General features: G+C 48.9%; 2 protein-coding genes across 7 annotated transcripts in view; both read right to left on the reverse strand.

The window, feature by feature from the left end:
* Positions 1-12474, reverse strand: part of PAK4 (p21 (RAC1) activated kinase 4) — an 88859-nt gene extending 76385 nt beyond the window's left edge. Inside the window, exons 1-2 of one of the 4 annotated variants that reach the window (XM_082231047.1) lie at positions 7630-7822; positions 5848-5917 (exon numbers count right to left, since the gene is read on the reverse strand). The gene's annotated coding sequence lies outside the window, so the exon portion shown is untranslated. Of the gene's footprint in view, positions 1-5847; positions 5918-7629; positions 7823-11409; positions 11432-12350 lie in introns of those variants that run through there. The other 3 variants (XM_082231050.1, XM_082231046.1, XM_082231049.1) reach the window with 3 other exon arrangements.
* Positions 12475-19226: 6752 nt separating this feature from the next.
* Positions 19227-25295, reverse strand: part of ACP7 (acid phosphatase 7, tartrate resistant (putative)) — a 37511-nt gene continuing 31442 nt past the window's right edge. For all 3 annotated transcript variants that reach the window (XM_082231239.1, XM_082231238.1, XM_082231237.1), the window contains exons 12-14: positions 25172-25243; positions 22672-22809; positions 19227-21210 (exon numbers count right to left, since the gene is read on the reverse strand). In XM_082231239.1, coding sequence (XP_082087365.1) covers positions 21145-21210; positions 22672-22809; positions 25172-25243 — 276 coding nt within the window. In that variant the 3' untranslated portion in view covers positions 19227-21144. The remainder of the gene's footprint in view (positions 21211-22671; positions 22810-25171; positions 25244-25295) is intronic.

Below are 25295 nucleotides of genomic sequence, written 5' to 3' on the forward strand. Positions count from 1 at the left end.
TGGGAAGCAAATAAAGTGGCAATGAAACTTTCCAGTTTAATTGCACGACAGACAGACAAATTAGCATAGAAGCAGCCTGAGAATGAAGGCAACAATCTCAAAGAGGTCGGATCCATTCCTTTTATCTGATGCAGCTCCTAACTTCACACCAGCATTTCAAACAGTAATAATTATTCGGAAGATGGTCTGCAATTCCAGTTAAAAGCTGGAGACTGAAATTCAGCTGGCTGAGTAGAATCATAGAATCATAGAGTTGGAAGAGACCACAAGGGCCATCGAGTCCAACCCCCTGCCAAGCAGGAAACACCATCAGAGCACTCCTGACATATGGTTGTCAAGCTCGGCTTAAAGACCTCCAAAGAAGGAGACTCCACCACACTCCTTGGCAGCAAATTCCACTGTCAAACAGCTCTTACTGTCAGGAAGTTCTTCCTAATGTTGAGGTGGAATCTTCTTTCTTGTAGTTTGGATCCATTGCTCCGTGTCCGCTTCTCCGGAGCAGCAGAAAACAACCTTTCTCCCTCCTCTAGGTGACATCCTTTTATATATTTGAACATGGCTATCATATCACCCCTTAACCTCCTCTTCTCCAGGCTAAACATGCCCAGCTCCCTTAGCCGTTCCTCATAAGGCATCGTTTCCAGGCCTTTGACCATTTTGGTTGCCCTCCTCTGGACACGTTCCAGTTTGTCAGTGTCCTTCTTGAATTGTGGTGCCCAGAACTGGACAAGTATCTTTTGTTAAAGCTCAAGGTGTTTTACAAGTTGACCCGATTCAGCCAGGAGTCAACACCTCTGAGATCAGTGGCGCTCCCTCCCAGGGAATCACGCTCAGGAATGCAGCTGTGCTGAGTCTAATAAACTGGGCCTTCTGCTCAGCGCTCCTGCTCTGTGGGTGTCAGCAAAATAATAGATCAACACAGCTGTCTGTCTTTTTGGAATCTTCTTAAGGGAACGGAGGCTGCACTGCGCTTTACCAATTACCAGAACACCACAGCTATTTCAAGGAGCTAACTCAAAGGGTTAAAGAACAACAAGGTGAGGAGTATGAGAAGGGTGGGATTATGGAAGTCTAAGGCCCTGAGAGCTGGGGGTTCCTGCCCCCCTAATATCCTCTCTGCAGCAGCCCTAGTTCTGAAATCTCCCATTAAAGTCACATAAAGGGAGCAGGTGCTAGCAAAAAGCAGAGGTTTTCTTCCTTGGAGGAAAGCAAAGCAGCACAAATATTTTTTTCCCCCAATGCGGGTGCACAAATGCTGCTGCTGAGCTGAGTTTGGGACTTACGCAGCAGCCTGCCTCAATGGGCCCATACAAGAGAATTAGCTATCTGGGATTAGCCAAATCAGCAAAGCGCTCAGAAATTGCCTCTCTTTTCTTTCCTGAATGAGTGTGTTCCCATTAAGCCTGGAGAGAAAAGGGGGGGGGAGGGATGGAGGAAGAAGAGCACAGTTAAAGCTTCCATCTTAACAATTATGGAAACCTTGGAGAAAAGCAAGGCCCAAATCCTGAGCAAGCTGGGAGAACTGCCGGGAGATATCGGCTGCACAAGGACGATGCGTAGCGGTTGTTTTTCAAAAGCAGACTGCCTGACTCCACTGTGCACATTCCTCCGTGCCAGAGAAAATCTGCTTTTATTAAGAGACGCAGGTGCAGTTGAACTCGAGGGCAAGAGGCAAGGTTGGGTAGCCAGGAAATTTCTTGCACAACAGCAACAAAAAAAGTCATTCACGGTAGAAATGGGCAAGCCATTAACATTCCAGTGCTGCCCACACCATTGCAGGGCGGGTGGAGGAGAGAGAGAGAGTCAGCAATGAGACCTTGGATTTGGGGGATCCATTCACAAAACCGCCTGATCCCCAATTGGCTTCAAGACCTACAGCATCTAGAAGACGAGGCTAGGGGTATGTAATCTATACAGTTCATTTAGTTAACTTAATAATATTTTTCTACTGCTTACCATTAGAAGAGAATTCTCAAAATGCATCCCAGCAGATCACAGAGCTGAAACCTGGCTGCCATGCTACTAGAGCCCGGCACTGACTCAGTGCCATAATGGATGCTCAGAACAGACCTTCGAAATTCCCTGGAAGAGGACCCCCGACAAACCAGGCTAGAGAAGATCAGAGACGCGCTAACAGGCAAAACTGGAGGCAGCGGACAAGTTCACCGAGCAGGGGGGCAGAGCCCCACCGCCACCCTGAACTTGCCCGTTCTCCCAGCCCCTGAAAGATAAATTACTCAAGAGTGTCAAAGGATAACTTGGCTCCCACCTGTAACACAGATCCGTTAGTTATGTGGAGGTGGGGCTTGGTCTGGCGATCAGAGCTTGCACAGGCACGTCCAGCCTCAAACTGCCTCAGACCTGTCTTGAGGTTTTACAAGCCATGTATGGACACTATCTGATTTTCAGAGGGAAGCTTCACTGGCTGCTTTTTTGCTCCTGGATATAATCTAATACAGTGGTACCCCGCAAGACGAATGCCTTGCAAGACGGAAAAGCCGCAAGACGAAAGGGTTTTCTGTTTTGGAGGCGCTTCGCAAGACGAATTTCCCTATGGGCTTGCTTCGCAAGATGAAAGCCCATAGGGAAATCTCCGGGGACCTGTTTTAAATTGCTGGCGGTCGGGAGCAAAGACTTTCGCCCACAGCCGGCCTTCAGAAGCGTTCGCTCCCGCCCGCCAGCATTTTAAAATCTCCCCGGGACAGCAGAGACTTCGCTCCCGCCCGCCAGCATTTTAAAATCGCCCCGGGACAGCAGGGGCTTTTAAAATACTGGTGGTCGGCAGCAAAGCCCTCCTGTCCCCGGAGCTTGCGGTGCGGGAGGTGGGAAGAAGGGCTTTTCTTCCCACCACCAGCCTTCAGAACAGCCTTCTGAAGGCTGGGGGTGGGAAGAAAAGCCCTTGTTTCCCCCCCCCCCCCAGCCTTCAGAAGAGGTCGGGGCACAGACTGTCCCCGGACCTGGTCTGAAGGCGGTTTCCCTAGGAACGCATTAATTGATTTTCAATGCATTCCTATGGGAAACCGTGCTTCGCAAGACGAAAAACTCGCAAGAAGAAAAAACTTGCGGAACGAATTAATTTCGTCTTGCGAGGCACCACTGTATGCAGGTTTTGAGCTTTGAAGTCCTAAATGGCCGGGGTCTTGAGTACCTTAGGAAGCACCTGCTCCCATACATCCCGCCCCGTTCTCTCAGATTGACAAGAGAGACATTTGGGGAGGCTGGAAGACACAGGGGCTCAACATATACAGTCGTGGTGCCGCTCCATCTGCAGACCCTGCTTTCCCAGGAAATCTTTCCTTGTTGTCCGCTCAACAGCTGGCAAAAACATTTCTTCTTTTTCAAGAATTCCTTCTGGCTGACTGTGCCCTGTTCTTAACTGCTGCTGCTTCATATATCTGTCTTTGGCTTTTAGGATTATGTTGGTGTTTTGTGAATTTTTTATTACTGCTTTATTTCATTGCCCTGTTGCATGTCACTCCAAGTGCCGTTCTGGCAGAAAATGCGGCTTTAAATTGTTGGAAGTACAGGCATACCAACAGACAGTCTAATGGATTCTCAGAGTACTTCCATTTTTAATCAAGTTGGAGTTCGCTGCCTTAAAATTGCAGCCAGGCTACTCCTGCAGTGTTAAGACAACAGGCTCCCCATCTGTCTTGTGTCTACTTCCCCTGGCCAATTATCACATTTCCACATGTCAGGCTATTTGCATCTGTAAGTCATCAAAGTAATGCCATTCAAGTTCAACATCACTCTAAATATATATATATATGGGAGCTAAAATTATTCCTAGACACCAGAAGTGGCTTTTTAAGGCGATAGAATTAAACTTAGGCACCTTGCAGCACAAGCCTTAAAAAATAATAATTAAAGCTTCCAGGTATCAGATTTTGAGATGCCTGGCTCTGTCCACACCACCACATTATCAATATGCATCCATGAAATTGTGAATAGCACAAAGGGCCAAGGCAGGAGGCTTCCACCCTGTTCAGTCTATGAACGCCTCAAACTGTACGCTGAACAGATGGGAGACTCCCCCCCCCCTTGAACATAGATGTTCAAAGAGACAGTCTTCCATATGTTCTTCAGGCACTCAAAATTAGAGCATAAGGCTCTGCAAAATAACGAGTCTTCCGACTCTGATGTAAAAATATCTCTTCTTCCTCCCCTCCTCCCCCCCTCTTCCTTTCCACTCAAAACCATGAAATTTTTCATTTGAAAGAAGACAAAAATCAAGTAGCAAGGTTTCAACAGGAAGACTTTTAAAAAAGCAGACCTTTTTTTACATACAGGCTGCACTTGGTTACACCTACATTGGCTCCCAGTACATTTCATGGCACAATTAAAAGTGTTGGTGCTGACCTATAAAGCCCTAAACGGCCTCAAAGGCCCAGTATACCTGAAGGAGCATCTCCACCCCCATCATTCTGCCCGGACACTGAGGTCCAGCTCCGAGGGCCTTCTGGTGGTTCCCTCACTGCGAGAAGCGAAGTTACAGGGAACCAGGCAGAGGGCCTTCTCGGTGGTGGCACCCGCCCTGTGCAACGCCCTCCCACCAGACGTCAAAGAGAACAACAACTACAAGACTTTTAGAAGACATCTGAAGGATCATAGGGCGGTTTACAGTACAAAACCACAAAAATACATAGTAACAAACCAAACAATATCCCCCTTGATAATCACAGGTGCCAGGTAGGTGATGCCCGGGGGTCAAATTTTAGATCGTAAGCATCTCAGGGCAGGGACCTTTCTTCTTGGGCTCCCTACAACAATAAGCTATACATATAACAGTTGAAAATATTAAGTACAATTTCACACAGAGAATTCATTAAGAGGGAAGCAAGTGCTTCTGATTTAGACGGCTTTTAAAAAATTAGATAAATTCATGGAGCAGAGGTCTCATCTACACCTAGTCGAGCATCACGTTACCCACAGTGGCCAGCCTGATCCCTGTGATAAGTAGGGCCTGAGAGCAACCTCAGCTCTTCCCACTTGGGATTCCCATCACATGGAATTCAGGATAATTCTACTCCTGGTGGTGGAGGCAGAACACAGCCACTGCGGCTCACACCCGCCAATAGCCTTATCCTCCAGAAATTGGGCTAAACCCCTTTTAAAGCCATCCAACTTTCTGGCTGTCATTACACCTTGTGGCAGAAGATTCCATATTTTTAACATTCAGCTTCCGCATCAGATGGTCCTGGGCTCTGGTACTATGAGACAGATGAAAACTTCCTTTTCCCGCAGACCATGCATTATTTTACCATGTCCTTTATCAATTTCCTCCCCACAAACTAAAAGACCCCCAACATTGGCACCTTATTTCCTAGGGGAGGGGCTCCACCCCCTGTGACAACAAAGGAGAGCCTCCTCATGCAGAGGCAATATACCGCAGAATACAGTGGAGCCCCGCAAGACGAATGCCTCGCAAGACGGAAAACTCGCTAGACGAAAGAGTTTTCCATTTTGGAGGTGCTTCGCAAAACGAATCTCCTATGGGCTTGCTTTGCAAGACGAAAATGTCTTGCGAGTTCCTGCGGGTTTTTTTTCCTTCCCCCCCTTTTTCTAAGCCACTAAGCCGCTTATCAGCTGATCCGATAAGCTGATAAGCCGCTAAAAGCCGCTAATAGCGCTAATCCGCTAATCCGTCAATGGGCTTGCTTCACAAGACGAAAAAACCGCTAGACGAAGAGAATCACAGAACGGATTCTTTTTGTCTTGCGAGGCACTACTGTATACCACATGCTTGTACGTTTCTAGCTGGCCACTGCTAGGAGTTGGAAAGGTGGACTAGACCGAACCATATTCTGATCAAGAATGGGCAAGGGATTTGGTTCTGAAGTTACTCACTCGTAAGAAGAAGCAGTGATGCTCAAGCAGAATTTTTCATTCAAATCTTCGTGGCCAATGCAAGCAGCATCTTTTAAAGAGAGGACATTGGGAGATTTGGGGAAATGCAGCAGTACAGCAGGGAGTCTGAATGACCAGAACTTTGGGGTAATACTAGACAGGACCACCTTGTGCATAGCAGGCCCCTCTCCTCCCACTGCCTACAAGCAGTCCGCTTCCTGAACTCAACAACGATGCTTCCGGAGTCTGATTTCCACAAGTCTTTTTATCCCCAGCCAGAGTTGTAAGAGGCAAAGAACAATATATTTATTCATCCAGCAGGTTTGTTCCGTTACCAGAAGTTGAGCATTTTCTTTAAAATGTTGCTGGGATTAGTTAATGTTTTCGCTGGCAAGAGAAAGCTGCTTCTTGGCTAGCTTTCAGGCCTTGTTTGGTGCTTCGCATTGAGAGCATTCTTTCGCCTTGCCAGAGTCAATCACATCTCTTCCCCCTCCAACCTTGCAGCTGGGGGTTTCCAGCAAACGGCAATTTGTAGATACCCAGTTAGAATCACAGCTCACCCCCAGGGCTCTTTTGCCCCAGGGTTCATTAGACCCCGAGAATTCCAGTTCTCATCTTGTTTAAAGCAGCAAGTTTCTAGCCCTCACCAGTTGTAGAGAGGCAACTCCAACGGCAAACATTTCAAAGCCAAACAATTCTCCCTCCCCTCATAAAAAATTTGCAATTGTGCCACATGCCTGAGGGACCAGTGCCAGGTTTACAAATGGTTTCATCTTCTGTTTCCCTGGGTTCTCCTTTGGTTGCTTCCTTACTGAGAGATCCTCTCCTCCTTTGAAGTGGTTCCAAGCTAGTTATTATACACAACAGTGTCAGCTTGCCAGAAGGGGCCAAGAGCTACAGCTCTGCTTTTTCCATCAGAGGGTTTGTCAATTTTGTGAAACATTTTGAGAGTGCTTTTGTATTTCTTCCATGATCAGTTATTCTCATGGGGCACAACCCCCTGCCACAAACCTCTCTTTCGGTTGGCATGTCCAAGGGGTAAAAGAGGTTAAAATGAGCTGGAAGACAATCAACTCCTGGCAAGACGAGACTCGCTTTTACTACAGACCTAGACAAACACAATTTTGAGTCATCCATCTCATACATATCATGGGACAATCAGTATCAGCATCAGTTCTACTGGTGGATAGAAATCAGTTTCGTAGAGAAAGCCAGTGACCTTGTGAAAGAGCTACAATACAGTGGTGCCCCGCAAGACGAATGCCTCGCAAGACGGAAAACTCGCTAGACGAAAGAGTTTTCCGTTTTGGAGGTGCTTCGCAAAACGAATTTCCTATGGGCTTGCTTCGCAAGACGACAATGTCTTGCGAGTTCCTGCTGGTTTTTTTTTTCTTTCCCCCCCTTTTTCTAAGCCGCTAAGCCGCTTATCAGCTGATCCGATCAGCAGATAAGCCGCTAAAAGCCGCTAATAGTGCTAATCCTTCAATGGGCTTGCTTCGCAAGACAAAAAAACCGCTAGACGAAGAGAATCACAGAACGGATTCTTTTCGTCTTGCGAGGCACCACTGTACACAGCACTCAGTCAAGCTACACAACTGGGACATCCTGGGAAGCCTTACTGGTGCAGGCAGGCAGTTGTTCCCCCAAATAACTGGAGATAGCATCTGATCCAAGCCTGCAGAAATGCATCTGATAAGGAGCTACCTGAACACACAGGCCACCTCTTTATTCTGACCAAGGGTTTATTGGGAGCAGATTTCTTCCATCCCTTGCTCAGCTCACCAGGTCCAAGAGATCCCGTGATAGATGGTAGCAGTTAGTGTAGTAGCTAGCACCGAGCTTGGATCAGGAAAACCCCAAATTAGACTCCTCTTAAGCTGCCAGACAGAGAGGGTGGTCCTGGGCAGGTGACACTCTCCTGGCTAATCTACGTCACACGGCTGTTGCGAGGTTAAAACACCCCTTCTGAGCTCTTCTGAAAAACAAGGATACAAATATTGATTGTCCACTGCTGACAAGTTACATTTCAGACACTTGGCCCATGGGGGAGATAAGGATTTGGCCCTTGGGCTGGATCCTATTTCCCCAAGTCTGTTTCTCATGTTACATTTCTGTAACCATAAGAGCTAGAATTAAAACAATATACAGTGGTACCTCGGGATGCGAACGGGGCTCCAGAACGGATCCTGAATGGAACGTAAGACGTGACGGCACGTCTGCGCATGTCGCGTTTTGCCGCTTCTGCGCTCCGTTACTTCCGGGTTGCCGCGGAGCGCAACCCGAAAGCGCTCAACCTGAAGCACATTCAACCCGAGTTATGACTGTACTGCTGTATGGAGTATCCCTATTGAGGGCCCTAGCCAGCTATGCCCTGCTCCAGGATACTCCATTCCCTCGCCTGTAAGCAGTGAGCCAGCATCTCATGGCATTGAATACGCTCAGATCTTACTGGCTGTTTTGCCTCCTCTCCCTGCCCTTCATGTATTCCAAAGCCTTCTGGTACCTCCTTCTTTTGCATGGATGGTGCCATTTTGGACACACAAGGACCAGCACTCAGAGATCTGAGTTTACTATTATTGCATTATGTTACAGTAATGGATTCTCCAGGTGCCTGTGAACCACATACAAACAATTGAAGAAATGAATGTGGCTTGTGGGCTGCTGTAGGAAGTGCAAATCCTAAACAACCAAAAGGGGAATCTCTCCACTTCAAAGAAAAACAAAAAAAGCTTTTGCAGATGATACAGGAACACCCCCATCCCAAGCCAAAAGATTAGATAAGGACCTCCTGGATTCACTGCACTCCCAGCCTGGAAATTTTACAAGGGCTGCCCTGCAACTGTGGAACATCCCCAGGGCTGCACATTTGGCAAAGAGAAGCCTGCTTGCTGGTGCCTGTAACTAAAACAACACAACAACACACTCACTCTGAGTGTTGCTGCAGAGCTTTGATCGTCACACCAGATGTATTAATTGCCCTTCCTAAGTGAATTACAAGCCAGCGCTCTGTCCATTTGGACGAGATGTATCAATCAGAAGAAGCAACTCTGCCAAGAGAAAAGCCTCCGGAAGCACGTCCACCAATCAATATGCTTTTAGAGAAAGGTGATACTTTTCAAGCACATCCACCAAAGGGGACTGGTCGGGACCCTCCTGCATAAACAGAAACGTCTCTGGGTGGGCAGAGGCCAAGGCTTGCTTCACTTTTAAATTTTCACTTGCATTTCACTTCCCAGCAATTAGAGGCATTTCCACTCTAGCTAATTGAAGGAGATTTAGAAATCGCCTGTTGGAGACATCTGCTCAGTGGACGATAGGAAAAAGGGGTCAGTTCATGCAAGCTCCATCCCAAGAGATTACAGCCACTCTGGCAGAAATGCCCCCCTGGATTCCACCCCATCCAATGAAACGAGCAAAGAAGTGTTATGGGGAAGGTTCCGTTTCATCTCACAATAAGCTGTGTTGCAATGCCACAGCCCTAACTGCTGCTTTTTCAAGTGGCATTCCTTTGCCCCCCCCCCCCCGACCAACCTTCAGGCTATGATGGGCTCTCCAAACACCACTCTGGCTAGTTCATGGGTAGGCAAGCTAAGGCCCAGGTGCAGGATCCGGCCCAATCAGCTTCTAAATCCGGCCTGTGGACGGTCCGAGAATCAGCATGTTTCTACATGAGTAGAATGTGCACTTTTATGTAAAACGCATCTCTGGGTTATTTGTGGGGCATAGGAATTCGTTGTTGTTTTTCTTCAAAATATAGTCTGGCCCCGCACAAAGTCTGAGGGACAGTGGACCGGCCCCCTGCTGAAAAAGTTGCTGACCCCTGGGCTGGTTGATACATTCACTCAATTTGAATACGCAGCTGATAATAACCACAGGCAGCTTTTGGGACAGTAGTTATTTGTCTCCGTTGACAAGGGTTTCTGTTGCAGGACAGCCTTTGAAACGGCAGAAGGCCAATCCTGCTAAGTAGCAGAAGGGTGTTTTACCATTTTCAGTGGCGGAAAGCTGTTGGCACATTATTTCAGGCTCAATAAATACAGACTGATCATTTCCGTGAGTGCAAAACATATGCTGTTTATGGAATAAAGAATGAGGGAGAATCTGGAATGTGCCAAACTCTTATAAGCCACATACCACGCTTCCTTGCACCTGCCCCCTTGACCCTTCATGCCCACACTACTTCATAAACAGCCACCTTTACCTGCTCCCATTATTTCTTCGGATGCATAACCTGTTCTGTCACAAAGGTCTAATGGCAAGAAGCTAGAGAAAGACAGTGTAGTCTAGTTGTCAAGAGTGCCGGTCTGGGACCTGGGAGGCCAGGGTTCCAATATCCCATTCAACCACGAAGCTCACTTGGTGATCTTGGAGGCCAGTCGCTGCCGCTCACAGGGTTGTTGTGGGGGTTGAAGGGGGAGAACTATGTACACCACTTAGAGCCCCTTGGAGAAAATTCACCCCAAGCCAACCCATAATAAGAGAGTTTCATAACTGAGGGGGGTGCGGGTGGGGAGACAGAAGACAGTCATTGTGACTTGTCCACCCTTAGGCCACCCCAAGCAGCCCCCACTTCATTTCCCCACTAGCAGCTATTGCAGCCATCCCTACAATTTTCTGTGTTTGGGTTGGGGGGGCACTGTTTTGTCTGTCATTACGTTGTGTATTACCACCGTGTGACCCCCTCAGATGAAGGATGGTATTGAAAATAAAAAAATAGAGACCCCTTTCCCTATAGGGAACAGCTCACGTGTTAAGGTCCTCATTCGAGATTGCCAGAGGTTGGGTTGGCATGGGGCAAGGACTTCTTAGCTGCAGCTCTGCGCCTAGACAACACCTCTCCACACTCGCAGGAGTGTGTGTGTGTGTGTGTGGGGCCCCTTCACTGCAGGCCTGTCATCAAGACAATGTCTCCTTCTATTTTTTTAGGGTAGCCCCTGGGGCCTTGCCTCCTGGTTCTCCCAGGTGGTGGTGCCCGCACCCCCAATACCATACTGATGACGAAATGGCTTCGCTGCAGTTCCTTCTTTCTCATTGCATTTTATCATTTTATGAACATGGGCTTAGCATTCAGCTTCAGCTGGAAAAGGCAGCTAACGAATGCCCCAAACGAGTCAGTAGAATCCTCCCGTCATCCCCATCCCCCCCCAGGATCCCCCATTGCACCCCCTTTCTCCAAGGACAACCCCCCCAATTTCCAACCCAGCAATCTTCACCCAACACACACATTCTGCTGCTTCTCACAACCCCCCTACCACAAATCCCACCCCAGCCCCTTTGTACCCCTCAAACCCCGCTGCCCTTCCACGCCCCAGAAAGAACCAGTGCTGGTTTAGTGGTTAGAGCGTCAGACCTGGGAGAAACCAGGGTTCAAATCCTGCTCCCCAGCCATGAAGCTCACCAAGGGGGGGTGACCTGGGAGGGGGGCGATCAGTTCACCCTCCTCCCATCCTACCTCGGAGGATTATTGCGAGGACAAAATAGGGGGGGTGCAACTTGAACTCCCTGGACCAGAGGGTGGGATGTGAAAGGCTACCACTACAGTATTATGACTGCATTTCTTACCTGTCCTTTACTTACACCAGGTGCAGGGCTCAGCTAAGACCTGGGAGAGACCAGGGTTCAAATCCTGCCCCCCAGCCATGAAGCTCACGGGGGGGGGGGTGACCTGGGGGGGGCCACAGCTTACCCTCCTCCCATTCTACCTCGGAGGATTATTGTGAGGATAAAATGGGGGGGCAACTTGAGCTCCTTGGAGCAGAGGGTGCGATGCAAATGGCTGCTACTATTATGACTGCATTTCTTACCTGTCCTTTACCATACCTGCCCTTTACCTGGTGCATGGCTCAGCTAAGACCTGGGAGAGACCAGGGTTCAAATCCCCACCCAGCCATGAAGCTCACGGGGGGGGGGCAGTGTTTTTGACCTTGGGGGGGCACCGCTTACCTGTCCTTTACCTACACAGGGTGCATGGCGTAGCTAAAACCTGGGGGTGTGGGGGGGAGAGACCAGGGTTCAAATCCTGCCCTGGGAGAGACCAGGGTTCAAATCCTGCCCCCCAGCCATGAATCTCACCAAGGGGGGGTGACCTGGGAGGGGGGCGATCAGCTTACCCTCCTCCCATCCTACCTCGGAGGGTTATTGCGAGGACAAAATGTGGGGGGGGGGCAACTTGAGCTCCTTGGGTGGGGATTTGAACCCTGGTCTCTCCCAGGTCTTAGGACTTCAGCCCGCCGAGTGGCGACCTTGGCGCCCCCTCCCTCCCTCCCTCACTGGCCTACCTCGCAGGGAGGGCCGTGGCGAGGTTAAAAACGGGGAGGAGGATTTGAACCCCGTCCCGGTGGGGGGGGAGAAGAGGGGGGGCCAAGGCGGGATATGAACAGCGAACATATCGATAAATGAACCTCGCCAGCCCCTCCGCCCGCCAACAACAACCCCGCAAGGTGGGCCACCCCCGAGAACACTCTCCCCCCCTCCCAATTCCGCGCCCCGTCCCCGCCGCCTGCCTTCTCGCTCGCTCGCTCGCTCTCGGGTCCGCGCCGCGGCCTCCCTTCGTCCCTTCCTCCTCCTCCCGGTTCCTCTCAGGGCTCCCCTCGCCGCGCCGCCGCCGCCATCTTGGGAGCCGGCCCAGCCGAAACCAGGCAACATCCGGGCACAAGCCCGCTCTCCCGCCGTCGCCACGGCAACAGCCGCCACGCCCCCTCCCCGCCGCACGGCCGGGGAGGCTTCCGATTGGCGGCGCTCCTCGCGGGGGCGTGGCAAGAAGCGAGGGGAGGAGCCCGCGCGCCTATTGGCTGCCTCAAGGATTGATTGACGGGGAGAGGAGACAGGAGAGGGGAGGGGGGAAATCACCCTAACTGTATATACATTGATATTATCATTGTTGTTGTTGCTGTTGTTGTTGTTAGTATTATTATTGTTGTTGTTGTTGTTGTTATTCACATTGATAATACTGATTTAAAAACCGGTAATATGGAATAATTGTGACTATATTAATATGACCCTTGTAATTAATCCAGTCATTAATCTATGTAATGATTAGTGTAAAATAATTATACTTGTGAATACATTAATGTAATTAAGCTAATAACGCATATCGACAGTATTAACAATGATAACTGCAAGCATAAAATACTTATAACGAAATATATTAGTGCAAGAGCAACTAAATATATTAGTGCAACTAAATATATTAGTGTAATTATGCTAAACATGCATATTGATAGTTTTAATTTTGATAATCGTAAGTATAAAATAATTATAACTGTAAATACATTACCATGAACTACTAATAGTAATGGCATTGATTTTATCAATACCGTCGTATAAAAGTTATTATCAGTGAAAATACATTAACATGATTAATCTGATTTTCAGGATTAATGGTATTAATTTTAATCATAATCATGACCGTTTTGTTTTGCTTTTCTAAATTCCTAGTTTAGGGCAGGCAGCCTTTCCTCTGGGGTGCTGCTTTGCTCCCTGTATTTATCATCACAGCAACCACCTTGCGGGCAGCCTCAGGAGAGAGGTTACCCGCAGCAAGCGTCCTGGCTGCATGGAGCGTCTCCACCCCCATCGTCCCCAACCCCATCATTCTACCCAGACACTGAGGTCCAGCTCCGAGGGCGTTCTGGCGGTTCCCTCCCTGTGAGAGGCCAAGTTACAGGGAACCAGGAAGAGGGCCTTCTCGGTGGTGGCGCCCGCCCTGTGGAACACCCTCCCACCAGATGTCAAAGCGATAAACAACTACCTGACATTCAGAAGACATCTGAAGGCAGCCCTGTTCAGGGAAGGTTTTAATATGTGACATTTTAGTGTGTTTTTCATCTTTGTTGGAAGCCGCCCAGAGTGGCTGGGGAAACCCAGCCAGATGGGCGGGGTACAAATAATAAATTATTTGTTGTTTATTATTATTATTATTATTATTATTATTATTATTATTAGGATTCGAACCCTTGTCTCTCCAGGGTTCTAGGCCAGGGCCTAGCCCAAACCTTTCCGCAAATAAGTCCTGTTTTGCAATTAAACGAACCCAGAGCTGTTTTTTGGGTGGGAGGATGAAATGAGCGTGGCATGTTAATTTGTAAGATAAACGTGGAAATTTAAAGTCCTGTTCAGTCCTCCTAAGTTTGGGACTCCGTTGCAGAGCAAGGCTGCCCCCTCGTGGGCAGTGCAGCAAAAGCCAAATAGAGGAATGTAGGCAGCTGTTCCATCTAGTTCAGTATTGTCTACACTGACTGGCAGCGTCTCTCCAAACTTTCAGGGCATAGCTGTCAACTTACAGATTTGAAAATAAGGGACCAGCAGCCTCGAAAATAAGGGATCAGCAGCCAAAATAAGGGATTTTGGCTTGGCTTATACAGAAATCCGCCACTCACAGAGCCATGCTGCTTTGGCTGCCACTGACTGTGTTTTGCAGGGGGTTGGACTAGATGATCCTAAGGGTCTACAACTCCCAAGAAAGAAGAATGGCAGACAAAACTGATGAACGACGTCGAGATGGCAAAGCTTACAGGCAGAATTAGAAACCAGGAAGAGGACCTCTTTCATCAAGAATGGGGAAAGCTTATAGAATCATAGAATCATAGAGTTGGAAGAGACCACAAGGGCCATGGAGTCCAACCCCCTGCCAAGCAGGAAACACCATCAGAGCACTCCTGACATATGGTTGTCAAGCCTCTGCTTAAAGACCTCCAAAGAAGGAGACTCCAACACACTCCTTGGCAGCAAATTCCACTGTCAAACAGCTCTTACTGTCAGGAAGTTCTTCCTAATGTTTAGGTGGAATCTTCTTTCTTGTAGTTTGGATCCATTGCTCCGTGTCCGCTTCTCTGGAGCAGCAGAAAACAACCTTTCTCCCTCCTCTATGTGACATCCTTTTATATATTTGAACATGGCTATCATATCACCCCTTAACCTCCTCTTCTCCAGGCTAAACATGCCCAGCTCCCTTAGCCGTTCCTCATAAGGCATCGTTTCCAGGCCTTTGACCATTTTGGTTGCCCTCCTCTGGACACGTTCCAGTTTGTCAGTGTCCTTCTTGAACTGTGGTGCCCAGAACTGTACACAGGACTCCAGGTGAGGTCTGACCAGAGCAGAATACAGTGGCACTATTACTTCCCTTGATCTATAATTTAGTTGAAAAGCTATTGTCAAGAGTTACATACATTGACAGAAAACTTGTAGTAAAAAAAAATGGATGGGCAAATGATTTATAAAAATAGAGTTATGAAAGGGGTGCAGAGGGGGAAATCACTACATTAAGATGCTGCACTGGTTGGAGGGGGTGCTAAGCAGCACTTTGGGGCTGCCGTCGTCTTGGAGCAAGGAGTTCCATCGGCTCTTCCCCGCCCGAGAGAGAGGGAGGGAGACTCTCACCCACGCCGCCCGCCAGCCCGGCATGAGGCAGTTGCGGCACCGTGGCAGCCCTGAAGCACCGCCCTTCTGCGTCCCTCCCCATCCCCTCCTCTTCCTCCTCCCTCAGACTGCCTCCTCAGCCGCCTCCGGCTTCCTCTGGGAGTGCGGTGGAAGTCTCACAAGAGAGGGGCTGCCTGCCTGCCCGCCACCACCCATCTTTCACAACGCGCCCGAGGGGGGAAAGGGAGAGACGGAGACGTGGCAGCTTGTGTGCGCGCGCTCTCTCGCGGCGGAGGACCCCAAGCCGCTGCTTCCCTCCCAAGCCGGGCGAGCATGAAACCTGGGAAATTTAAGGGACATCATCCATAAGGGACAGCAGCGGGAAACAGCACTGGGATAAGGGAGTTTCCTGCCAAATAAGGGACAGTTGACAGCTATGTTGAATTTCAGGGTTGGGGGCATTCCCTAGGCAAATTGAGACCAGGATACCTAAAACATTGCCTTATCCTGTACGTACCCAGCACACCCCGGCATCGCGCTGGAGAGGGTGTCCTGCAGATCCCATCTGCTCAGGTGCCTTCCGCATGAGGTCGGGTTCAGGGCCTTTAGTGTGGTGGCACCTTTGGAACTCCCTCCCACTGCATGTCAGACACACACCTTCTCTGTTGTCTTTTTAGAACCTGTGAAAGACATTCCTCTTCCAGCCTTCTAAAATCATCACCTCAGCTGGTATCTTGTTTTGAAACTGAATTGGTCATTGCGTTTGTGCTATTGTTGTAAGATGGTTTTATATCTATAATTGGCTTTTTAATTGTTTTTATACGCACCATTGTTTTTATATATGTAACTGCTTTATAAAATGTGTATGCCATCAAATGCCAACAGTGTCCTTCAGCTCTCTATATTGGACAAACAGGCCAAACCTTACGCCAAAGAATAAACGGACATAAATCTGACATCAAGAATCACAAAACAGAGAAACCAGTAGGAGAACACTTCAATCTCCCAGGACATTCTATACAAGATCTCAAAGTAGCTGTTTTACTACAAAGGAATTTCAGAAATAGACTGGAAAGAGAAGCTGCTGAATTGCAACTCATTACCAAACTTAAAACCATGGAGAGACCTGGTCTTAACAAAGACATTGGATTCTTATCTCATTATACATGACTAAGCCATTTTTCACCTTCTCACCCCTTGCCTTTTCCTGTAAGACCTGTTACAGTCGTTAAGAGTCGTCAACAGGCTCATCTCAGCTATCTGCCAATCTCCCATTCCCACCACCCTTCTGAGTAATACCCCTCCCCACCTTCTCACTATATAGAAGGATCTGGCAACTTCTGTTTCAGTGTATCTGAAGAAGTGTGCATGCACACGAAAGCTCATACCAAGAACTAACTTAGTTGGTCTTTAAGGTGCTACTGGAAGGAATTTTTTTTATTTTGCTTTATAAAGGTTATTAGGTGGTAAATCGCTTCGGAATGCCCCATAGCAAGCAGTTCATAAATGAATTAAATGATCATCCCTAGTCTTGATCCTGGAACCTTCTGCATCCATAGTACGTAGATGTTCTACCGCTTACCTGTGGCCCTCAGGGCATTGTTCTGCCTCATCAATACCCTCTCGGGTGCTGAGATGGGCTGAGGGGGCCCTCTCAGTGGTTCCTCCACCCCCAGAAACTTAGGGTGTGGCCCATGGGGAGAGGGCTTTCTCCGTGGTGGCCCCTAAGCTGTGGCCCTCCCTCCCCACAAAGTGCCCATTGGGCCCTTCATTATACGGCTTCCAGCAAAGGCTGAAGACAAACCTCTTTGCCCTAGTTTTTGACACTTGAGGCGTATGCTTTCAGCACCCGCCTTACTTCTGCATGGTGTCTAAAACTGTTTTTAATCTTGGTATTTTAAGGTTGCAACCTGCCCAGGGACCTTAAGAGTGAAGGGAGGGCAATTGTCAATAGCAGCAGCAGCAACGAAAGCCAGGGGCCTGGCCGTGCAGCCAGCTGCATTTAAAATCTGAGCCACGTCTCTCCCTATTCCTCGGCCTGAATCCCAGCAGCTGGTACTGTATCTAAATATTAAGAAAAACTAGAGATTTAAGGCTGCTGGTGCCACTTGGAGGAAGCGTCAAACAGATGGTGTCACCTACCCGGCTAAAAATACTCCAGCCCCGAGACCAGGGGAAAGAGACGGCAGAAGAAGATTGGAAGAAATTTAAAATTTATCTTAAGAAATATTGTAAAATTAATGAATGCTAAAATGTTGAGGTTTTAGGAAAAAAGGGGATTACAGCTGTAAAAGACTAAGTAAAAGAAAAGAACAAGGGAAAATTTGATAAAATTAAGGGGGAGGATTTGCTGAAAAAAAATTGGAAATTAGGATGCAGAAAGGGGAGGTACGGAGAAGTCGGTGAAGGAAGGTTTAAGAAAAAAGGATTTGAAATTATGCATGTTTGTTTATGTGTTTGTTTGTTTGAATTGTGTATTGTCTGTGTTTATAAAAATTGTGAAAAACCAATAATTTTTAAAATAATAATAATAATACTCCAGCCCCCCCAAGGGACCAGGCCATTGCTCCCCACCCCGTCCTCTTCGTCTCCCCTTCTCATGCCCCACTGGCTGCAGTAAATCCAGGGGGAGGCCATTTGAAGGCAGGAAGCCCCCCCCCAAAAAAAAAATATTTGCTTTTTACCAACACTGCAAATCTAGAATGCCTTCAAGACTGTATTGTGTGTGTGTCTTAGGGCTGATCCACACTTCCAGCAAAAAATCCGCTCATGATCAGAGCAAACAGCAGCTGGGCTTGTTCCGATTTAGAGCTAAGCTGCAGGCTACGGAAGGAGCAGCAAGGGGGAAACCGCTGAGACCCACGCTTTCTAAATCCAGATTTTCACTGCTACAACTTTGTGAAGGTCCTGTGTGAGTGCCTGGAGGCAGTTGGAGGATGGATAGCAGCTAACGGATTGAGGTTGAATCCTGACAAGACAAAAGTAGTCTTTTGGGGGGATGAGGTGGGCAGGTGTGGAGGACTCCCTGGTCCTGAATGGGGCAACTGTGCCCCTGAAGGAGCAGGTGCGCAGCCTGGGAGTCATTTTGGACTCACAGCTGTCCATGGAGGTGCAAGTCAATTCAGTGGCCAGGGCAGCTGTTTATCAGCTCCATCTGGTACGCAGGATGAGACCCTCCCTGCCCGCAGACTGTCTCACCAGAGTGGTGCATGCTCTGGTTACCTCTTGCTTGGACTACTGCCATGCGCTCTACGTGGGGCTCCCTCTGAAGGTGACCCGGAAACTGCAACTAATCCAGAATGTGGCAGCTAGACTGGGGACTGGGAGCGGCCGCCGAGACCACATAACACCGGTCTTGAAAGACCTACACTGGCTCCCAGTACATTTCTGAGCACAATTCAAAGTGTTGGTGCTGACCTTGAAAGCCCTAAACAGCCTTGGTCCAGTATACCTGAAGGAGCGTCTCCACCCCCATCGTTCTGCCCAGACACTGAGGTCCAGCTCCAAGGGCCTTCTGGCAGTTCCGTCCCTGTGAGAAGCCAAGTTACAGGGAACCAGGCAGAGGGCCTTCTTGGTGGTGGCACCCGTCCTGTGGAACGCCCTCCCACCAGATGTCAAAGAGAACAACAACTACCAGACTTTTAGAAGACATCTGAAGGCAGCCCTGTTTAGGGAAGCTTTTAATGACTGATGTTTTAATGTATTTTTAATCTTCTGTTGGAAGCCGCCCAGAGTGGCTGGGGAAACCCAACCAGATGGGCGGGGTACAAATAATAAATTATGACGATGATGTCAAAACTGTGGTAAAATGCACTGATACAGGCTAGTTTGTGCCTTCTTTGAACATCCTGTGTGCCATCTTTTTAGAGGTGACCGATGTGTCTTCTTAGGTTTCAGTATATCTTGGCTTGAGCAGGTAGTTATAGAATCAAAGAACTGTAGAGTTGGAAGGGACCCCAAGGGTCCATACAAGCAACTGTTTCTGGTTGCTGAATTTAAAAAAGAACTGTCGTATTCTGGGCTTCCCTTTTTTCAAACTTTTATTCAAGTAATTTCTTTCTCGTGGGGGGAAAACGAGATTGTCTCTGTCCTGTGATACAGGAAAACACAATTCACACCAGATTATTGCGCAGATGACAGCAATTCCCATGGCTCTGAAGTCTTTCAAAAAGCTTGCGGCTGCACGTCATTCCCAACCGGCCTTTTAATAATATTAATTTCACCTGCAAATCTGTGTTGTGACAAGACTTCCTTTCACTTTCCGCTCGGTCATGTTCTGAGTAGAGATGCGAATCAAACACCTGCCTCAGGTCTTGTGCTTCCAGAGAGGAAGAGCGGTTGGCTGAGGAGCAAGCGAAGGAAAAGACTGCACCAAAGAAGGGAGAAAAAATCCCAGGTTGTGGTTGCTGAAGAGGAGAATGAAGAGAGGGCAGGAAAGACATCAAGGCAGGATCCTGCCCACAGTAGGGCGGATTGCATTTTTCAACTTCCAAAAACGAGGAGTGCTAAAAAGTTGTAACGAGGCTTTGTTAGGATTATGATGTTCCTGTTTCACCTAAACAGATGTGTGGAGCTGTTGTATGTCACATGTCTGTTTACATTCCAGCGCAGCTTGCTGGGAACAGACATGTTTTTCTTTTGTCCTGATGCTGAATAAACGCCTGTAAATATGCTTACATATGCCTCTGTCAGCCACTTCCATTGTGAAGAGTTATTGACTCTGCTGATTAGAGCGTACTCAATCTCTAAAGGTTTCCGAGGCTTGAGTCGCTGATTGATACTGTTCTGAGAACCGGAGTTCGCCCGGCTGCCGGCCGGTGGCTGGAGCCAGCTGGGGACCTGCGAAATGCCCCCGTCTCCCCGAACAGGCTTGGGAACTCCAAATGTATTTTGGTTTAATTAATACTATTTAGTGTTGCTTGGACTCCTGCCAACCTAGCAGTTCAAAAGCACGTCAAAGTGCAAGTAGATAAATAGGGACCGCTCCGGAGGGAAGGTTAACAGTGTTTCCGTGCGCTGCTCTGGTTCGCCAGAAGCGGTTTAGTCATGCTGGCCACATGACCCGGAAGCTGTACGCTGGCTCCCTCGGCCAATAAAGCGAGATGAGCGCCGCAACCCCAGAGTCGGTCACGACTGGACCTAATGGTCAGGGGCCCCTTTACCCTTTTTAGTGTTGCTTGGTAAGCAGATTGTGTGCAGAATTGCATAGCAATCATTAAAAATGATTTCCAAGTACTTGCAGTTACGTTATATATTAATTTTCTATTATTATTATTATGGTTATTTTCAGAAGGTAAAATTTAAATTCTTTGCTTTTCCTAAAGCAGTTTATGTGCTTCTTCATCCAACGTAGATTAAACAGGCTGAACGTTGTCCAGTCACAAAAATCATAGCAGATTTGAATTCCTCACACCCCACAGCATAATTTTAAGACCCTGCACTGGAGAGATTTGCAAAAATAAAGCTTCGCCCCTTATAATGGCCTGCCCTGCCACCCACGGCTGCCTTGGTGACCTTCCTGAGCTCAAATCCAAAAGAGAAAATGCTACTTTTCATAACAGGAGAACCTAATGGGGTGAGCCGACGAAAATGAGGGCTATCGATGACGATGGTGTCTGCGCTCTGCCTTCGCAGCTGGAGGCAGCAACTTTTCTGAATACTAGTTGCTGGGAGCCACAGGAAGGGAGACAGTGCTCTTGCGATTGGAGGGAATCTTGGAGGGAAACTTGACCGCTGCAGGAAGAGGGTGCTGGAATAGATGGCCCGTTGGCCTGATCCCCTTGCCGTGATCGTCTGGTGTTCTTACTGCTTCTGGGACTCATAGGGGAGATGGCTCTGGTGGCTTCCTCTTCTTCCTGCGTTGAAAGCTGGTTGTCACAAGGCCAAGGCCCCAGACGCCATCTAGGCCAGGAAGGGAACACGGAGGGCACCAAGGGCTTGCTAGTGCCAGGCTTCAGGGCCGTGCAGTTCTTTGATCAGCCAAATCCCGTCCACGACTTTCCCACTCTGAAAAGCAAAAAGGGAGAGAGTGAGAGTGTGTGGTCTTTGGGGTTAGGGTCCCTCCAGGAAAAGCTTCAGGTTACACACTCCGCTTCAGGTTACGCACTCCGCTAACCCAGAAATAGTGCTTCAGGTTAAGAACTTTGCTTCAGGATGAGAACAGAAATTGTGCTCCAGCGGCAGCAGGAGGCCCCATTAGCTAAACTGTTCAGGTTAAGAACAGTTTCAGGTTAAGAACAGACCTCCGGAACGAATTAAGTACTTATCCCAAGGTACCACTGTACAACTTGGCTGCAGTTTGCACACCTGGTTCAAATACAGTGGTGCCTCGCAAGACGAACCCGTTCTGTGATTCTCTTCATCTAGCAGTTTTTTCGTCTTGCGAAGCAAGCCCATTGACGGATTAGCGCTTTTAGCGGCTTTTAGCGGCTTATCTGCTGATCGGATCAGCTGATAAGCGGCTTAGCGGCTTAGAAAAAGGGGGGAGGGGAAAAAACCAGCAGGAACTCGCAAGACATTGTCGTCTTGCGAAGCAAGCCCATAGGAAATTCGTTTTGCAAAGCACCTCCAAAACGGAAAACTCTTTCGTCTAGCGAGTTTTCCGTCTTGCGAGGCATTCGTCCTGCGGGGCACCACTGTATAGGGCTTTGCAGAAACATTATTATTATTATTATTGCTTGCTGCTACCTTTATGTACCACCTTTTCTTGCACATGGTTCTCTTCCTCTCCATTTCAGCCTAGGTTCGGTTAAGAGACAGTGACTGGCTCAGGGTCACCTAATGATTTGATCCCTGGCCTCCCAGGTCATAAAGGTAAAGGGACCCCTGACCATTAGGTCCAGTCGTGACCAACTCTGGGGTTGCGGCGCTCATCTCGCTTTATTGGCCAAGGGAGCCGGCGTACAGCTTCCGGGTCATGTGGCCAGCATGACTAAGCCACTTCTGGCGAACCAGAGCAGCGCACGGAAACGCCGTTTACCTTCCCACCGGAGTGGTACCTATTTATCTGCTTGCACTTTGACGTGCTTTCGAACCGCTAGGTTGGCAGGAGCAGGGACCGAACAACGGGAGCTCACCCTGTCATTGCGGGGATTCAAACCACCGACCTTCTGATCGGCAAGCCCTAGGCTCTGTGGTTTAACACACAGCTCAACCCACGTCCTCCCAGATCATAGCCAATCCATCACTATAACCATTAGGCCACCCTGGCTCTCAATATGATACTGGAAACAACGCAGGGGTCGGACACATCTGGGGGTTCCAATTAGTAAATGTTAAACATTTCTTGAACCATTTTTTGTGTCTGGAGCAGGGGAATGGGATCGGGGCCCCAAGGCTGCTTCTCATCGGGGATCCAGTGGGCATGAATGGTTCCTGAGGCCATGGCAGGCCTCGGAGCGCAGCTGAACTGCACTGGAAACCCCTGCATTCAGCGTTGCTCTTCTGCAGGACTTAAGCGCTGCCTACCTGGTCGTCCGACACTTGTTCCAGCCAAACGTGAGTCCTGTTCATGATCTGCATGTGGGTGTAGCCATAATCCTCAATCCGCACGGCACTCCATTCTCGTGGGTCGGGGACAAAGGGGTCATGTTGCTCTCTGCAGCCCTGGTGGGGTGAGGAAGGAAGAGGCTCAAAGGCCGGGCAGCTTGGAGGAGTTTTCTACAGCGCTAATACAAAATGCGGCAGCTAGACTGGTGACTGGGAGCGGCTGCTGAGGCCACATAACACCGGTCTTGAAAGACCTACATTGGCTCCCAGTACGTTGATTCCAAGTTGATTCCAAGCCAAAGGCCCTGTGGAAAGAAATCAGATCCTGCAGGGCCCTGGTCTCAGGAGACAGAGCGTTCCACCAGGCCGGAGCCAGTGTTGAAAAGGCCCTGGCTCTGGTTGAGGCTAATCTGACTTCCTTAGGGCCCGGGACCTCTAGGGTGTTGCTGTTTATGGACCTCAAGGAATTAAGGATAAATTACTTCTTCATGCAATGCAGTGTTAAACCACGGAACTCCTTGCCACAGGAGGCAGCGATGGCCACCAACTGGGATGGCTTTAAAAGAGGATGAGACAAATTCAGAGGGCTATCGGTGGCTATTAGTCACAATGGCTATACTCTTGTCTCCACAGCCTGGGGCAGCAATGTTTCTGAATACCAGTGGCTGGGAACCACAGGAGGGGAGAGTGCTTTCGTACTTATGTTGTGCTCCCTGATTTCCCATTGATGCATCTCGTTGGTCCTGGGATGATGCACAAGATGGACCAATGGCCTGATCATATTAGCAGACTCATATTATGTTTTGCCCTAGGCGTCAGGGACTGGGCAGAGGAGGAGTGGCGGAGAACCGCTTCTCCATCCTGACCCTTCCAGGGAGGAGGAAGAGGAAGACGGTATCGATTTACAACAGGGGTTTGCGGGAGGTCGCAGCTCAGAGGCAGATTAGGGGGGAAGCTGGGGAATTGTGGGAGAGCCAGAGCAACACCTGGCTGGCACTTTATCACCGGAAAGGATGCCAGAACCTCCATCTCCCAGAACCTGGCGAGCCTTAAAAGTAGGAGAACAGAGAGATCAAAGACAGGGAGCACATAGCAGCACCTATAGAGGAGACGAAGAGAATGACAAATGGGGAAGAGATGGGGCAGAGTGGAGATTCACTTGGGACAAAGCCCGGAAACTACAACTAATCCAGAACGCGGCAGATAGACTGGTGACTGGGAGCAGCCGCAGAGACCACATAACACCGGTCTTGAAAGACCTACATTGGCTCCCAGTACGTTTCCGAGCACAATTCAAAGTGTTGGTGCTGACCTTGAAAGCCCTAAACGGCCTCGGTCCAGTATACCTGAAGGAGCGTCTCCACCCCCATTGTTCTGCCCAGACACTGAGGTCCAGCTCTGAGGGCCTTCTGGTGGTTCCCTCCCCACGAGAAGTGAGGTTACAGGGAACCAGGCACAGGGCCTTCTCGGTGGTGGCGCCTTCCCTGTGGAACACCCTCCCACCAGATGTCAACTACCAGGCTTTTAGAAGACATCTGTTGTTCTGTTAGAACAACAACTACCAGGCTTTTAGAAGACATCTGAAGGCAGCCCTGTTTCGGGAAGCTTTTAATGTTTGATGTATTATAGTATTTTAATATTCTTTTGGAAGCCACCCAGAGTGGCCGGGGAAGCCCAGCCACATGGGCGGGGTATAAATAATAAATTATTATTATTATCCAAGAGGCTGGGTTCTACAGCCTCTCTGTAAAGACTGAAAAAGGAAGGACCATAAGAAACTCTTCCTTGTCTTATACTTCCCTGGGCAGCCAGCCGGGAGCCGATGACAGCACCCTAACACTAGGCTAGATGGGCAAAACAGCCTGATATGTGAGGAACTCTATATTCAGAGGGACGGTGTAATTAGCTCATAAGCCACCACTTAAAACTACCATATTTTTCGCTCTATAGGACGCACTTTTTCCCCTCCAAAAACGAAGGGGAAATGTGTGTGCGTCCTATGGAGCGAATGCAGGCTCCTTGGCTTCAGCGATATCAACGCGAAGCCTCCAAAGCACAGAGGGAGCGCTTCCTCCGCGCTCCAGAGGCTACGCGTTGCTTTCGCTGAAGCCTGGAGAGAGAGAGAGGGGTTGGTGAGCACTGACCCCCTCGCTCTCCAGGCTTCAGGGATAGCCGCCTGAAGCCTTCGGAGCGCAGTGAGACCTCGCACTGCGCTCCAAAGGCTTCGGGTTCCTTTTGCTGAAGCCAGGAGAGCAAGCCAGGAACTCGCGCTGCACTCCAAAGGCTTCACAACCTTGCCGCCACTCCCGGAACTGTTCTGGGGGCTGGGGTCGGGGGAAGCTTGGGCTTTTTTAAAAAAAGATTTTTTTCCTTGATTCTCCCCCCCCTCCTAAAAACTAGGTGCGCCTTATGGTCCGGTGCGCCTTATGGAGTGAAAAATACGGTAAGTCTGCCCATCTACCCAAAACCTCACACTTACAGCTGATCCAGTGATAATATGAACAGGGGCACAAGGGTTGGTGTAAGGGGCCTCGGTGCTGCCATTGCAAACCTGAAGGAGAAAGAGAGATGAGGAGGATTATTCATTTACTTTATTATTATTA

The sequence above is a fragment of the Podarcis vaucheri genome (genome assembly GCF_965113315.1).
Source record: "Podarcis vaucheri genome assembly, chromosome: 7".
Taxonomy (NCBI): Eukaryota; Metazoa; Chordata; class Lepidosauria; order Squamata; family Lacertidae; genus Podarcis; species Podarcis vaucheri.